Source organism: Pezoporus wallicus, unplaced genomic scaffold (assembly GCF_028554395.1).
Source record: "Pezoporus wallicus isolate ANWC-B61680 ecotype Strahan unplaced genomic scaffold, APGP_CSIRO_Pwel_v1 contig_6658, whole genome shotgun sequence".
In the NCBI taxonomy this organism is placed as follows: domain Eukaryota; kingdom Metazoa; phylum Chordata; class Aves; order Psittaciformes; family Psittacidae; genus Pezoporus; species Pezoporus wallicus.
The window spans coordinates 1,753,082-1,770,738 of record NW_026642312.1 but is presented as its reverse complement, the minus strand read 5'-3'; the positions used below and the strand labels follow the sequence as shown (position 1 = coordinate 1,770,738).

The 17,657-nt window shown below is 40.7% G+C and overlaps 1 protein-coding gene and 1 long non-coding RNA gene across 2 annotated transcripts in view; one reads left to right on the top strand and one right to left on the bottom strand.

The window, feature by feature from the left end:
- MARCHF11 (membrane associated ring-CH-type finger 11) overlaps window positions 1-12,308 on the bottom strand; it is a 32,144-nt gene extending 19,836 nt beyond the window's left edge. The window contains exons 1-2 of the mRNA XM_057428882.1: window positions 11,786-12,308; window positions 10,584-10,739 (exon numbers count right to left, since the gene is read on the bottom strand). Of these exons, the coding sequence (XP_057284865.1) occupies window positions 10,584-10,739; window positions 11,786-12,076 (447 nt within the window). The 5' untranslated portion in view covers window positions 12,077-12,308. The remainder of the gene's footprint in view (window positions 1-10,583; window positions 10,740-11,785) is intronic.
- A 1,357-nt stretch (window positions 12,309-13,665) lies between these two features.
- Window positions 13,666-15,677, top strand: LOC130609653 (uncharacterized). The gene is made up of 2 exons (XR_008974836.1): window positions 13,666-13,951; window positions 15,356-15,677. It is a non-coding gene; the product is annotated as an uncharacterized LOC130609653 (long non-coding RNA).
- Window positions 15,678-17,657: the final 1,980 nt, after the last annotated feature.

Below are 17,657 nucleotides of genomic sequence, written 5' to 3'. Positions count from 1 at the left end.
AGTTACTGAGGGGAGTAGAGAAATAGTCACAGGTTTAATCTCATAGTCAAGGGTCACTTCCTTAGGGATTGATAGGTCAGAGGTAGCAATGGTTCAGTACTTAGATAACATGGCCAATTCATCCACAAAATTAGGAAAGGATGAAAAAACAGGGACAGAGTGACACAGGGACAGAGATATGGCTTTTTATTCACACCTCAGATATGCTAATTTCAGCTCAGAGGACATAGCACTGTGGAAATGCTAGATGATTTTTAAGTAAACAGACTTGAAGTTTGTACCTCTGAACCCAAATAAGGAAGAAAGAAAGTTTTTGGAGGTTATCCTGAGGACCTGATGCATTAGAGATGTACAATGAAGACAGATTCGCTTGTGTCATGTGATAAACACCAGGAGTAACTTTAAACTACTGAAACTATGTTCTCCTCTGAAATAGCCCAGGCTAGAAGACTGAAGTCCTTGGATCTTGTAGGTCTTAATTGCTCTGGCTAGGTTCACAGCAATTCTATTAACAAGATCTACAAAAGCATGAGGGAAAGGCACAGAGGAAAGATAAGTTTCTAAAATCCCCACAGCCGTAAACTCTGCAGTGAATGCACAGAAGATTTTCCACATTTATGAACACATTCAAGTACATGGTGACCATATTGACTCTCAGTGGAGAAACTCTGAAGTACACACATTTCCCTAGAATAACTATCAATTTCACATATTTTCTAGATCTTTTACCCAAGGGTATATGAAGGAAAGGACAAGACAGAGCAGAAGATTTTGAAAACCCCAATATGCATTTGGTGGTCTCTCTCCTTATACTGATTAGTGGATGATATTAAGATCTTGCCCTTAGGTTTGACATATAGCAGAAGGCATCTGTAATTAATCAAATTTCTATTTGGTGCAAGCATTCAGAAAGCAATGAGATGATAGACAATACTCTGTAAATGCTGCCTGAGGAGAAAGTGACCCTCTTTATTAAGTCTCCGGAGATTCGAAGTCATAATTTTACATTTAAATACAGGTGAAGTGTCTTTTTTGGAAGGTGACATCGAATTATTGGAATTTCCGATGATTCCTGTGGTCACTAAAGGAGGAGGCTATGTGGAGGACAATGTTGCAAATGCAGGAAAAGGCTGTAAGTCTCCTGTATTCTGTTTGTGTTATTCTGACATGAACCAGTGAGCTCACATCAGCTGTTATGCTGATTCCTTCAAGTAAAATATGTGACATTGCCTTCCTCCTATGAAACAGCAGCCCTGAAATTGAGATGCAGAATTTAGTCATCCAAGGAGGAACACAAAGTGCTGGAAGTAATCACAAGCAGGTATATCGTAAATTGCAAATTGCTCAGATAACTGCAATGAAAGATACATAAAGCATTCCATTAGGAAGTAGACTCTTTTTCTGTTCTTGCCTGGTGAGCAGAGAGAGCTTCCTTAGCCTGAGAGAAGGCATACTGAAGTTTACTCTAATTTTCTCCAGATACATAAGAGTTTTCAGACTGAGCACCAAACATCCAATTTGAACACGTTTATGGGACAAAAAAAAAATTAACAAATCTAAGTGCAATAGATGCAAAAGCTGTCTCACCAGCTGAACAATTTAAGAAAGAAGATAGCATGACTACAGTCATTTGGATGAAGCCCTGAAATGCAAACTGACCAACATTCAAGACCAAGAAACATTAAAAGGAATTTTTAAAATGAACCTAATAAAACTTCTCTTTGACAAATTATAGTTGTGGAAAAAACTGCAGTGGCACTTCACAGGACAGACAAGAAGAGAACTGGAAGAGAACTCAGGAGGTTATAGTGCTCAGGGCAGGCTACTTACACTGCCAAATAAGCATGAGCTAAGGAATCATAGACACAAGGTATAAAAGCAGCACACTATCACTTATTAGCAAGTTTTCACACTAAGAGACAGAAGCAGCATGCTGAAACAACCAGTACTTGGTTATAATGTTTTTCACTAATCTCTGTTGATAGTAATTAAGGACCCAAATAATCAGGATTTTTGGATGTAAGATAAAGATGAAAATTTGCATTTGAAAACTCACAAATCTTTCATCATTAAGTAAATTTCATCAATTTTAGGCTAGAAGATGAAGCTACTGGAAAAATACCCAATCAGTCAAAAAATGACAAAAGACAGTAACTCAAAGGCTCCTAAATGCAGGTCCCATACCATATCTTAAGCCTTGCATTGTTTACTTAGATATCCTAAGGATTTTTTTTTACTTAAAGATCCTAAGCACTTAAAAAGACAGTAACTATATACATGTAGCAATCTAGATTCCCATTCACAATGCCTTTTAATTTTGGAAGTATATTTCCAATGCAATGTGTTGTAAATACATAATTTATGCTTATAATTTCAGTAATAACTGTTATTCAAGATATTTCCTCTGAAAAAAAAACCTTTCACCATGTCTCCTGTTAGTGAATTTTCCCCATGAAAATCTCAGGCTCAAAGAATCCACCTTTTTAATTGAAGTAGTTAAGCCACTATTAAATACACCAAGATAATAACATTTTTTAAATCTACATCTATACCTATGTCTATATATCTATATTTCTATCTTTCTATATATCTATATCTATATATCTATATCATATATCTATATCATATATCTCTGTCTATCTATACCTGAATCTATGTGTCTTACCACTAGATCAGAATGGCACTTGTAGTTAAGACTTTATTTCAAAGTACCATTCACAGTTTACATTGCACTAACTGTTGCTTCACACCATTCAAGCAGTCAAACTGCTGTAAGCACAATTCACACATTTCCCAAAATAAATCAAGAAAACAATTGTTTTTTTAATATGCTACAGGAAATAAAAGAGGAACATATGAGGGGCACACACCCACATACCTTTAATGCTCTTTTTTTTCTTTTTTTTTTAACATGCTCTGGTTTATTTATTTGTTGTAGGTGCTTGACTACCTTAGTATAAAACTACCTAAGAGAATGCAAAAGAATTAGTTTAAAAAGTCTATCTACACATTAGTACAAAACTGTTCTCTATGATCTGACCAGCATTTCTTTGCCTAATCTATTTTCTACAGATAATCACCTATCTTAGATAGTGAGCACCAGAGTGGCTTGTCTGTTTCCCTGCAGGGTAGAACTGATGCTCCGACAAGAATAACAGATTTCCTGAGTTCTGCTAGTTGAGATGCCAACTTTGACCAAATGTTCCATCTAGCAAAGCAGGAAGACACAGAGAATCAGGAAAGCAGATCTTGTGTGTTTGCTGGTGGCACTCCAATCGTAGCAAAATCACAAATATTAGCTACACCTTCTAGATCACTGCTTCAATCTTGATCCATTCCAGCCAGCCAGAAAGCATAGTTTTTGCCATACAATGTTAAAATCTTAACAAGACTAGGAATAAACAAGTTTCTGAACTGAATCATAGCTTTCAAACAGGTGGTTTCCAAGTTTTGGCAGTTCTGACTTAAATCTCCCCCCCAGCCCCTCCTCACTCTCAGTTCTTTCATAGGACTCTCTAAAGTAAAATCAAACTTTTTCCCCTTTTGAGCTTCTATTTTCTGTGCACTTAATCCCTTTCTACTTCATCCTTCCAATTTCAGTTCTTTACTCTCTTTAGTCTCCCACGTTCCTTCCTGATGCTTTACCTCCCATGTTGATGACCACTTTGATATCTTAGATAAATGTCATCTGTCTTCATTAGACTAACAAGTATGCTTCAGTGTCAACAGCATAGATATAGTTGTATTACTTCTTACACCCTTTCTTTTATAAACATCTAGTTTTAGATACTTCTAGAGAGAAGTTACTAAAGTAGATAGACCTTTCAATCTGATACACTCTGAGTTTCAGTGACATGCACGAGGTAGATGCTGGTGATTATGGTCAACAGCCATTCATTGGTTTGATTAGCTTTTCACACATGTCTATTTCTAGTCTTTTGTTATTAGTTCTTCCTTATCCCTACCCAACTGTCACTGTGATATCAATGTGATAGAACCACTTCATTTGTTCATATATTATTATTTCATAATTTTCAGATCATTGGTACTGATGATTCTTCTTATCCCATTCCCTCTTAGCTGTCATTGGTTAGCAGTTCTCTCCATCCTTCTAAAGCTTGTACAGTTTTGTTCCTCCTTTCGACTGTAATGTCCATCTTGCGCTCCTTCAGCTCTGTATAGTAACAGCCATGTCTTTTGTTTCTAGGATGCTAGAAATGCACTAGTGGCCTGTTCACTGGCTCCATGATGAATTTGTTCCCTCCTCCGAACGGCTAACCAAATGTGTTTCTCAAGCTCGATTAACTTCTGTCTCCACACCTTTATGCTGTCTTTATTTTCCAACTCTCTACTCCTTTTACCCCTGTGTCTGTGCATTAATTGCAAGAAAACAGAGGAAACATAAGACAACATGAAATTCATTACCCCTTAGCATTTTCCCTCTGGTGATTTCTATTTTGCATTTCTGTCCTTTCCATCAGTGGTGAAATTTTTACTGTCCTCTCTTTTCCCATAATTACTCCACTTTGCATCAGTGACATGATTCTGTCCTTCCTCCTGACCCACTCACACCAATTCTCTTTGTCAGTTTTTCATTTACCTTCAGTTCTTTCACAGAAAGTACACAGGAAATATATTTTGCCTTTTCCACCATAAAAAGAAAAAACACAAATTTAACACCATTGGTCTCTCCAACAGTCCTGATAGTCTTTATTTCTAAACTCATTAAGTATGTTACTTAGAACTGACTGTAATCACCACTAGTTCATATCACTGAAATCATTCAGAGTGTTTTGAATCAAAAGGTCTATCTACTCTAGTAACTTCTCCCTAGAAGTAGCCAAAAGTAGGTGCTTAGAAAAGCAAGAGTGCGAGAAGTACAATGACTATATCTATGCTGATGACTGACAGACCTACTTTTCTGTTTCAGGATTCTCTCTACTCTCAAAACTAAAATATTTGTCTGTTTCTACCACCGTTTGTACAAATCTTACCATACATTTAAGTTCATTAAAATCTCCAGGATCTTCACAGCCCAGCTTTCCTAAAGTAGTATGGATTTGTCCTTCAACCCATGAGGATTCTATAACCCATTAAATTTAAATACCTTTTTAGATCTTCCTGTTCACAGTATTTCTAAAGCTTGCAGGTGCTTTCTGTATAGCACTTCTAAGACTATTCATATATGAAAAATTAATTTTTCATCATCTCTTTCATCTTATATCTGCATTATTGCAACACAGCTTTTAAGCTCATGACAAATGCAATTTCCTCCATGACTACAAGACTGCTTGAAACACAACTTTTTTTTTAGTCCACTACTTTGACCATATTACTGCCCTTCTTTCTCCGTGTGTTGGTTCATCTCTTCCCAATCACGTCAAATAAAACAAACTTGACTTGATTTTTTAAGTCCTTCCAGGCTTTTACTGACATTAATTACCTTCTAATGGCTACTCAGACATCGACTCTCATCTCTATTCTGTTCATTATAATTATCTCAGCCAAGTATTTAATTTTCTAACAGCCCTTCTATATTGCCTTCACATTCAAAGGGTGCCTGCAAAGATTCATTATTTCTTTTCAAGAGGCATCTTAAAACTCACCCCATTTGAGAGGCCAAAATCTCAGCGATTGATAGTTAAAAATAGTTAGTGTAGAGAGATCACTGGTTTTATATATCCCCATAGACTTGTCCCTTATCTCTTTTTCAAACTTTTTGTATTTTGTCCAAGACCGGGACAAACCTTTTTCTTTGTGTGCACCAACATGTTGAATAGCACAATGTATCCTCCTTGATCTTCATTACAGTAACAGCAACAATGTTAGTAGACTGTTGTTAGTACATAATGTAGTTTTAAAAGCTCCTTTGGAGATTTGAACCTTCTCCCTTTCTCCTTTTTAGTTATGCCTACAAAAAGTAAATGCTTTCATCCAGCTGAGCATAGTCATTAGCAACAACTTTTACTAAACATTTACTACATATTTTTTCTGTCCATTGGCCTCCATACTGAAGTATCTGGAGAACTTTTATACTTTTTAATATAACACACATACATGTGCATGCAATCTGCTACAGAGCCTCCAGCTCATGCTTAGCTAATTGATGCCAGTGAGATTACTCAGACGAGTAAGGACTACTCACATTAACAACACTTGAAAAAATAGAACCTGTAATTCACGAAACTATTGAACAGAGTATTTTTTATGCCGAATATCTCAAATGTTAGTAACACAATTTGGACCAACGAAAAGCACTGAACTCATGAGCCACATTACACCTCCAGTAACTACATACTTGCTTAAATGATGCTAAGAACAACCTTAATTTTTTGTCTATATTAAGAAATCAGACTTAACAATGAAGTATTTACTCTTTGGAATAACTGGTCTGTGATTTTTTCTGATGTCAGAGAAGGTGCTGAATTGTCATGAAATTAGCTTTTAAATTAGCATACCAACCTACTGTATCGCTTTTGGAATAGGTCCAGCTTACTTGAAGTACCAGAAAATAATGTTTTAATGAACAGAAGCACAGGGCACATTAAATATCTAACATATTACTATTTTATGATAGATTAGAGTAACAGTCTAGAAAAGGTTATTCTTTAAGTATCTTTATTGCTTACTTTTATAGAAATGATGGGGTTTAGCACCAAAGTAAATTTTCTTAACCATTGCATGACTGTATCCCACTTTTAATCATTATTTCTTAATCTTACAAAAGAATTGGCATTCTTCAATATACATTCATGCAAGCCTAGTGAACTGATTTGCTAATAGCTTAATCATTAAATATAACCAATAAAAATAAAGCAATTGGTTTATATTTCCTTTGAGAAGGAAATCTGTACAAGTTATAAAGCTTAAACAATATAAAAAAATATTTCTGCTTGTGCTTTCTCCTTGTTAATTTAAAATGCAATTCTAAGTGGATCTCATTTCCATGTCAGACATGCTTATGAAAACAAGCTAAGAAAGTTGGGGCTGTTCAGCCTGAAGAACAGACGGCTGCATGGAGACTTCATAGCAGCCTTCCAGTATCTGAAGAGGGCCTACAAGGATGCTGCAGAGGAGCTCTTCATTAGGGACTGTTGTGATAGGACAAAGGATAAGGGGTTCAAACTTAAACAGGGGAAGTTTAGGTTAAGAAGTTCTTTGCAGTAAAGGTGGTGAGGCACTGGAACGGGTTGCCCAGGGAAGTTGTGAATGCTCCATCCCTGGCAGTGTTCATGGCCAGGCTGGAGGGAGTCTTGGTGATATGGTTTACTTTGAGGATTCCCTGCCCATGGCAGGGGAGTTGGAACTTGATCTTAAGGTCCTTTCCAACCCTAACTATTTTATGATTCTGTGACTCTATGATTTAAAGTTTTCCCTTCATCTTTAAGTTGTTTAAAGGAAAGCTTCCAAAACTCCCTGCCCAAAGCAGTATTTGCTCCATCTCCTCTCACTATAACTCAGGGGAGAGGGTTCCTAGTTATTAATATAATCTTGCCTATTATTGGATCAAATTCCACCCTGCCAAGAGGAGAAAGTCCAGCAATGTGAACCTGTGCTTTCAGTAATGGACTAGTGCAAGGTTAAATAAATATTTCTGAGCTCATCCTGAGAAGGACACTGAAAAAAATTTAAACCTGCATTTCTCTATGAAACACCGTATCAAACCTCATCACTTGTTTGTGTGCTCACCTACCACTGTTAGCCCATTGGTTTGTTATTTTTTCCTGTGCTAAATGTCTATGTGTTTCCAGGATTGGATTCTTAAAAGTGATAAGTAGTAGCTGCTGAAATATACAAAGTGACACTGAAAAAATTTCTATTGGAATAATCACTTACCATAGTAAATTTTGTTCCTTGAATGTACTGCCTCCAAAGAGGCCCCCCTTTGGGATTACTTTCCCTGCCATGAAGCAACAGAAACCATAAAAAATGTTAGATATTAAATGGAATATTCGCATTTATTCCAGTGTTCTGGAAGAAAACATAGAAAAATCTCCTACTTCTTAACTCACTACACACTGTTACATTCCATAAATACAGGAGGTAAGAATGAACCTGAGGAGCTGGTGTAAATCTGCATAGAAAATTCACTGAGTAAAAGTCACTTTGTTAAACAGCATCCTTTTTCCCTCTTATGACACTGCCTACACAGATCTAATAAGTTAAATACTGGTAGAGACAATCCTAAGAACATGCACTTGGGCAGACTGCTATTAGTCATAGAAGACTGACCTACTACTGTCCAAACATTGTCTCTAATGTACTGTAGGAAGTCTTGCTTGTTTGGGAACTTTAAGTACATTGGCTACCTCAGTAAAGATGTGGTAAACTACTCCTATATTGAAATGGTCTAACTCTTGGATTTTATCAAATCTGAACAAAAAGTAACCTTAGAAAAACCTGCATAGTCAAGCAAATGCTTCAGAACTTGTCCAAAAGCTTAAACCAAGACGGCTCTTAAAAATCACCAGTACTATTATACTCAAGAATATGAGAGAGGAGCGAGGGCATTTTAGGACTGATCACCCTCATTAAAATACACAAATGACTGCAGTTTTGAGCCTTCCTTTTAGATTTTGGAACTGCAAGAGGAATATTCAGTGTAGGAGAACGAGAAAGGTATCACTGCATCTCTCCAAAGAGATGTGTGGCATTTTGGGTGTCAGGAGTTGACCAGAGAAATTTATGTCAAACTTATTATTTGAGTATGCAACTCCTTTAAATCTTTTTTTATGATATTTTGTCAGAATAAGAAAGGACAGACTTGAATAATTTACATTAAAAATGAAAGAGTTAAGAATAAATCAAGTATTTTTCAAGCTATCAAAGAAGAAACATGAATCTAGTCCCATCCTATCCTGTGTATCCACTCTCAGAAAAAAAAAAAACAAAATAGTGCCATAACTCATGAAGAGAATGGCATTTAACTTTTGCCTTTTTGGTTTCTTTCTGCTTCGGTCATAGCTTGGCTGAACATTGTCATCTACTCTGTCACTTACTGACACTTTCTTCTTTGCTTCTGTTTTTCACAGAAATTGAATTCAAACTCGGGCTTGATTCTGTTCTCCACAGATAGGTGTCTAGTGCCATTTCGGATGTCTTTTAATATCCCACTTAGCCTCCAGCTGTTCCAGAGTCTCTCATAAGTTGTGCCATATCTGCTGTTCTGTATGGGTATTTCGGCTACCTTGGGACATCTCAGATAGTATTAGATGCCTCTTTGCAGGCAACTGTGTCATATCTTTGCAGTCAAACGACTATTTTCAGAAACTACCATTGCAAACTGTTGCTAATATAACCTCTGCTAGGAAAAGGATGAGATTGCTATGGATACACAGGAAACAAAGATTTTTAAAGGGTTAAAAAAAAAAGCCAAAAGGATCAAACAGAATCCCATGCTAAACCACCAGATAAAGTCTATGTAGAAGCAGAATCTACCACCTTTATTTTCTGGAGTGTTCCACAAATCCATTAGTTTTTTTACATCATAAAGGTCCTATCTAGGAAAGCTCATTAAAAGGTTTGCTTTGTGGATTCATAAAGAAAAACCTTCAAGTCACAACTGTCTTCAAAAGTACTTGTACCTAATCTGAAGAACTGTAAGCAAATACTACAGACATCCTCTACACCCAAGGAATGCTTATCACGTTCACACAACTGCCATTACCATCCAAGCATGTCTTTTCTATAAAACTCCAATCAAACTCGGGCACAGAAAAATGACCCAAGTGCTCTTGCCTTCGAGAGCTCCATCATCTCTAAGCTCACAGAATCAAAACTAAAACCAGATACAATTATCTTACTAACATGTTCCTCAGATGTTATGAAACACAATTTCTGGGATCAGATTTTAAGCCTCTAAAAAATTCTGATATGCAAAGTGGTATTAAGGCTTCTCTAACAGGTCTGCTGAAGCTTTGAGTTTCCCCTCCCCTCTCCCCAAACATGCTACCACTATAATATTCTAACTTCCAGCTGCATATTGTGATAGTGTTAAAAGGGAGATGTGGAAAATGTTACTGCACATTTCAGCTTCTGAAAAACAAACAAAACTTAAAGAACATTCTGCTATTGTGGATCATGCCAAGACTGAAAAGTCAACTCCATTTACTTTTTTACGGTATATAAATGCGCAGGCAACAGTTTCCCTTGCCTCTCTCCTCTGGACCCCAGGCTGGAATGAATGAATGAAATCAACCTCTGACTGAATCTTTAGCAAATCTTTAGAACCTTTAGACATGTTTGAAGTTTAGAAAGTGAATCAGGGAGATTCAGGTTATTCTGTTATGTCTCAGTATGACTTATCTAATTACAGAATTTCACAACCTCTGAAGACCACTTCTGTGGCAAGCCAAATGCTAGAAGAACATAACAATCAAATGACTGCATGTTTTAATATGTCTTAACATACTAAAATAATCTTAACAATTAGCTTCAAGTGGGTGTTGGTGCATTTTCCAAAAACCTTGAAATAAACATAAGAATCATTTTGGTCTTAAAAATAACTGGAAAACCACATTTTTAAAAGAAAAAACAACCAAGCAAACAAACAAAAAATGCAAACAAACAAAAAAATGAATTACCTGGCAAGGCTTTTTCATTTTAATTGCTATAACATGGTATCTGTAACAGCAGAGTTCACAGGTCCATGATCCTCTTTCACTTATCCACTTTAACAGGCAAAGCTGATGTGTGTATCGTACTGACCCATCACAGCGGCAAGGATTTAACAGTTCACCCTGAAAAGGCAACACAGAAACATTAATTTTAAAGGAATCTTTTCTATACAGGTATATTCCCTACCAAACTCTTTAGTGGTCTGTAGCAATGAACTGGTCTCAATTTCAATACGTGAAAAACCATGTATTTTTGGCCATAAAAATGGTCACAAATTAAATTGTCTTAAAACTATCCAGGTACTCCTAATGAGACAAAGCCAGATAACTGTCTATGCATAGGTGAAGTGAAAGATTACTGTGCATCAAGCAATAGAAGCATTAGCCCTTTCAGATACCTCAGATAGTACCCAAAGTGGTTATGCATTTCTCCAACAGTTATTTGCAGTCATCACAAGGAAAGAAATGGGTGACATCACAGAGAGCCCTGCTCTTGGAGCATGGCTCTGTGCTTGTACAGCCAGACAGCCCCAAATGATGTAACTGAACACTTCCCCCAGCAGTGCACCTATTTCTAGATTATACAGATCAGCTATTCTCTTCTTTCCTTGAGAAGATTTTGCTTAGCTCAACTACAAGACAAACTATAAAGCGCTAGTTATAGAACCATTGCTGATATTGTGTATTGTCTGTAATGAAGAAGATACTTGGAGGTCTTCTCAACATTATCTGTAAGCTAACACTCTCATTTTAAAGTCTAACAGAAACCTGAGAGATTCGTACTGTTCAAAGTCCCTGAGGGGAGATCCAGCGAGCGCGAAGGCACGATGATGCACAGTGTGCAAGCCATCCATCGCAATCTCTGAATTCTCCCAAAGCTCTGCGCCGACTCAGAATTGCCCCAAGCGTTTGTCACAGCTGAGGCTGGCTGTCCGTTCGGCCGCCGACACAGCAGAGGGCTGCTCCAGCAGGGCATGTCTGCAGGGGGCTCTCCCCCGGGGCAAGCAGCGGCTCTCGGCCTCTCGGGCAGCGGGGCGGGGACCGGGCTGGAGGCGCCGAGCCCTGTCCGCGGTGCTGATCGCTACCCGCTGCCTCCGGGAGTAGCGGGCATCGGTGAGAGGGGTCGGTCCGTCCGCTCCGCGCCCGCCCGCCTGCCCGGCTCTCCTCACCTGCTCGGGGCCCTGGAAGCAGATCTTGCAGATAGGGCCGGCCCCGCCGGGGTGGCTGCCGCTGCCGCTCTCGCTGCTGCACACCGAGCGGGTCTCGGGCTTGTCGCCGCCGGCGGCCCCCGCCTCCGAGCCGCCCCTCCGGCCTTCGCCGGTGCTGGGGCCACCGCTTTCTCCCTCCTCTGGGGTGTCCCCGCTCCCCTCCCCTGCTCCGGCCGGCAGCTCCAGCGGGGCGCTGGGGTCTCGCTGCGGCTCCGCGGGAGGGAGGACGACACTCCCCCCGGCGCAGCTCATGGCCCGGGGCACCCGCTCACCCGGGGCGGGGACGGCCGAAAGCGACGGATGGCGGCGGGGCGGGGTGGGGATGTATGGAAAGAGAGTGGCTGGGGTGCCCTTCACGCTGCCAGCGGCCGGGAAGGTGATCCGGCTGGCGGAGCGCGACGAAGGGAGGCGGCGGACAGCCAGAGCCGCCCCGGCGGCGTGTGCGTGTGAGTGATCGTGAGTGCGGCGCTGCAGGGGGGTGTGTGCGGGGAGGAGGAGGGAGGCCGGGCCCGCCCGTGTGTCTGGAGGCGGCGGGGCGGAGCGGGTAGGAAGAGGGGCAGGGCCGGCGGGGTCCAGCCGCCAACGGTCGCCCCCGAGCGAGGGACCGCTACCCGGAGAGAGCTGCGGCGGGAGGGGAGATGAGGGGAGGCGAGAGTCGGGCACTGCAACCGCTGCGGTTCCGCAGCGCCGAGGCGCCTCTTCCTCCCTGCTCTGGGTCTCCGGGAAGCCGCCACCCCAGCGCCCTCCCGGCCCCGCCAGCCCCTTCCCTCCCCTGGCAGCCAGAGGGGCATCTGCAGCTCCCTGTACCCTCTCCCTCAGCACCGGCTCCTCACACGGCTACCCCCTCCTGCCTCGCCCTGGGCGCTGTCCTTCCTCCGCGCCCCCCGCCTCGGCCCAGGGTCTGGCCCCAGCCGAGGGCAGTGGCAGAGGGTTTCTCTCGCCCTGCCCGTGCACAGACGCCGATCCCGATGGCGGTCACGGCACCCCAGTGCCCACAGGGCTCCTCGGCCTGGCGCCCCAGTGCCAGGGGACCCGGGCCCTTAAGGGATCTTTTCACTTTATCGGGGGGTTTTGCTGCGGAAGGTTGCACTTGTGAAAGCTCAGCAGAGCAAGTACTCAACAGTTGTTCTTTGGGTGTGAAACTGTAGTCCTAGGCTTTTGTGGCTGGCTTTTTTTGCTGCTTTTTTTCCCCAAACTCATTACATCACCTTATTTTCAAAATTAAATCTGCTAAAAGCATCATGATCAAATACCTTCTAAAAAAAAGCAAGCATTCAGTGGTTAGAAATTCGTTAAAGTTTGGCTGGGGCTGCTAAAGGGAAGCATGTGTGAATTTCAGCATCGAGTATAACACCAGCGCACATTTCATCTCGTGAAAATGACAGCAACTGTCTGCGCGGGGAAAGAGAATTAAAAAAACCTCAAGAAACAATTGTGAAGCCATATGCTCTCCCATAGCCACATTTAGATCCAGAGCGTGATGAAATCACCCATCTTCTTCACTGGCTGCTTCATACATAGTCTCAAGATGAGGGCGGACCTGGGTGAGCTCAGCTGCTGCCTTCACCAGCCACGTGTTGGTAGTAGTGGTTTTCTTGGTATGGACATTTTATCAGGACACCAAAGAAGAATACAGAACCGAAACAGGACTCCTCAGTGCTCATCATGTATCCATCTCTCTGGAGAAGCTTGCTGAGCTTACAAGGTCATGGTCTGACCTCTCAGCCTGGCTGGAGACCAGTTTGGGCATTATGCTACTTGTGGGAAAGCAGCAGCACCCTGTTGCAGGAGAGTGATGTTCAAAGTTATTGGGGCAAGTTGCAGTTAAAGTTTCACCCTTTTGGTGTTCCTGTGGTCAGCATCTATTATGGAGGCCATGTGATACATACACTAAGAACAAAGAACACCACCGCTGCGTACATCTTTGCTCTAAAAAAGTGCATATTCAGATATGCAATAGTGGAATAAGAGATATCATTATACCCTTCCTCATCAATGACTAATGCCCATCTTCATGAAGATCTTCCTTCTGGTGGCTCTGCATTAGCACTGGCCATTTAGCTTGGCATTAGGACAAGATGCTCCAACCCTAAAAATACTTTTGTTCACAAAGTGGTTGTTGAGTAGGTAAGTAACATGGATTCATCCAGATTTGGTAATGTAAACCAAAAAATGTCACATTGACATTGACATTTTTACAAGCTACAGACACGTATAATTTTTTTTCTTAGCAAATAGGTGTTGCCAGAAAGACTAAACAGAATTGGAGACAGAATTAATCAAATAGAAGAAAATTATAAGAAAAGAAGGGGCAATCACAACCAATGAAAAACCAGGAAATGTCAAAACACCCAGATGAGTACAAAATACCAGGTAGAAGAGAACTAAGGCAGCAGCAGAAGGAAAAGACAGTGGAACTAAAGTAGTGAAGAAGTAAGTGAATGCTAAGACCTTACTCATCTGCACCAGAGGAATACAGTATGCCCCTGCCATTTGCTGTATGGGGGGGGGTTATGCCATTTTTCTTTCTCATCCTTTTGTTTGTCAGCAAAAAATTCAGTAAATAACATGGCTTTAGGAAAAGATATAAAGAGAAGATAAAAATGTCAACACAAAAATGGAATGGCTCCCTAGTGACGGAAAGATAGACTTGACTATAAAGAATAATAGAGTGTGTTAAGAAGGTCAATTCTTTCTACTGAATCTTGCCCAAAATAAATGTGTAACACGACTTAAAAGGGAAGACATCTAATATGAATTAGAAGAATTTTTCTTTCACATGCATGCAATTAATTTGGAGAGCTGTTTGCGAGCGGGTATTCCACAGACATGAGTTTTTTAACACATCGCCTGTTTGCATGTCTACCAACAGCTACTGGCACAGTAGCTAAAGCTATAGATCCCCGTGTTTCAGAGTACATGAGAGTTGTTGGGCATGCTGGGTGGGGGTGGGAGGAGATGCCGGCAAAAGAGCAGAAGGGGTGGAGAACATTCTATAACACAGCCTCCAACCATGGTAGCGTTCAGCCTTCTGCTGAGCGAGAGAGGGGGACAGGAGCCAAAACCAAAGATGGAAACAGAAAGAAAAAAGATTTAAGGCAGGAAAGGATATTCTGCTTCGTAACAGCAGTAGTGTAGGTGGTTGGTTGGGAGAAAGAAAAAGAGAGAAGCTGAAAACAGGAAGAAGTAATTTGTGATTAAGAGAGTGAGCTGGAGCTGATGGGATTTATGTTCATGCACAGCTTTGCTGCACACCCCTTGAACAACCTTGGGCAAATGACCTCAAGTGGATTGAACATAGTCACCTGGTACCTACACACAGGCAGCAAGTCATACTGCCAGCCAGGTGTCCAACAGCCTCCCAAGGACTGTGGCACTCAACTTCTCTTTTGGGAACAGCAGGACATTCAAACTGGCACTAGGCTCCCAGTTGCAGGCACATCTCCCTTAGTCTCTCCCTCTGTCTTGTTCTCTATGTAAAACTAAAACAGTGTTTGCGTTCTCTATTCTTATTCCTGCCTCTTCCATTAGAATCCGCAGTATTTTACTGGCAGATTCAGGACATATTTGTACAGTCTTGATCTTGGCTGAGGTACCTAGGCATTATAACAAGACAAATAAGGAGCAGTGATCCAGATAAAAATAACACTGAGGTAATAAGGCTGTGGGGCAGTGAAATGAATAGAAGTTTCAGCAAGCAATGGAAAAGGCAGAAGAATCACAGCCCCTGAGAGAATGGAAGTTGTCTCTCCTCTATTTTCCTCTCAGTTCTACTCCAGGTACATTCTTTTTCCCACTACGCCAGTTCAGCACTATGCAATTTTTTCCTCCAAATAAAATAATGGAAACTCAAGCAAGTATTGCTGTATGGGCTTTCCGTTTTTTTTTGTGTTTTTTTTTTTACCTGAAGACACACAGCTTAGTAGAATATCCAGAAAGAAAAAACAGAGGAAGGTGTTTGAACAGTGGGAAAAGGTTCAGGGAGCGGACAGAACAGTTTGTTTGGTTTTTTTTTAATTATTATCAAGATAAACATTATGTAAGGAAGACGTTGCACAGGAATAATGTATGCAGGTAACATACTACTCGGGGGATGTTAAAAGAATGGAAGCACTGTGCTACTGCATATTTAGAAACCAACCCTGTTCTTTTTTTTCTCAGAAAGTTCCATGATGCATTGGCCTTCACCATAAATGCAGTGACGGAACAGCTCAGTGATGGGTTTGTTCCATTTTGCTGCTTCCTGTATCCCTGAGCAAAACAAGATGATACAGTTTTAAAATATTAATAAAGAAGTAAAGAAAGTAATTGCCAGTGTATTACATTCAAAACAATATGAGACAGTGGAAAGTGGAATTTACTTAAATAATAATACAGACATATAATTATTCTATTTACTGAATAGCGTGTATATGTTCCCTTCAGAATAAAACTCAGGATAGCAGAGATCACCTGTAAGCAAAAATAGGGCATTTTGGCTGTAAGTAAATGCTTCGGTTTAATTCTAAATGCATTTTACATTTAATGCAACATAAAATGTGCTTCTGAGTAGTATCCCCACCTGTCAAATTTCCATGTTCAACTTTACTAGTCTAAAAGATCTGCACAGATGGTTAATAGCCATGCTATTGACTGTGTCTATTATTTGCTGGCTCGCTGAACGTGCCTGATTTTTGTTATGAGCACATGGTGATCCTGCAGCTAAAGCTTTTATGGTTATGTCAAACAATTAAAACTTCATGCAGACAAAAAACTATTTTCTAACAAAAATCTTTATTTTCACATTGCTCTCTTGCTTTTTTGGAAATGCATACCTAGGTTCCTCTCTAACCCGGTACTGCTAAACACTGATATATCTCCACATAGCAAAAGTTCCTGTGAGAGTTGCCTTTAAGCTGAGCTTCTGCCATTTGACCCCCACATCAGCTACACCTCCTGCTACATCACAGACTGTGCCTGACCATGGCCATGCCAACCTGGGCCCACCTATGGGACCACATTCCATCCTGGCCTCATCCCCATCCCCAGTGAGGTGTCTGATGCCCAGGGCTGGGGCTGCCCCAGTGTTCCCCTGCTGCCCTGCCTGCCAGGCCCTGCCATCATCTACCCAGTGAGCCCCCAACACTCCTGGTACAGGAGCCCACAGTGCCCTGGCAGTTCTCTGTAGAGCCTTCTCTTCTGTATTGTCCAAGAAATGGTGATTGGCATTCTTTTCTTTTTACAGGAGACTTATGAAAACATGCACCTGCTAACTTTCTGATGTGCTTTCATGGATGGCAACATAAAAGTTTAAACTCTTTATTTTCATATAATTTTTATTCCTCAAACATTATCACACCATTCATAATGACTATGTTTTACCTGCTGAATTCCTGTGTTACTTGCCAATACACTGTTTTTCTTCAGAGCTGATAAGTAGTTTCAACTGTTTTAAAAATAAATTATGATTAATTTTTCTCCACCATGAAATACAGTTTCCTGTGAAATATTGTCTCCTTTTTGATCTTTAGTTGTTTGGAAGGGAGTTTTAACATTTTCCCATTTACCCGTTGTTGAGGGGGAAAAAGCTTAGTATGACTACCAGAATGAGGTAATCTTTGTTTGCAAATAAATTTAGTTCCTTGGTTTATTTTGGAAATAGATCAGCTGTCACAGATTCTAGAGGGCGGCATCACTGAGTTAAGTTTATTGAAACAGAAATGACAGAATGTCGATTAGCTTTTCCATTACATGTTATGTGAACAAAAGCTACTGTGCAAAGCCAAAGTGGATTTATTTTAGTATCAGCTGTACAGATCCTTTTTTATCTGGTTACAAGGAAATGAAAAATAAA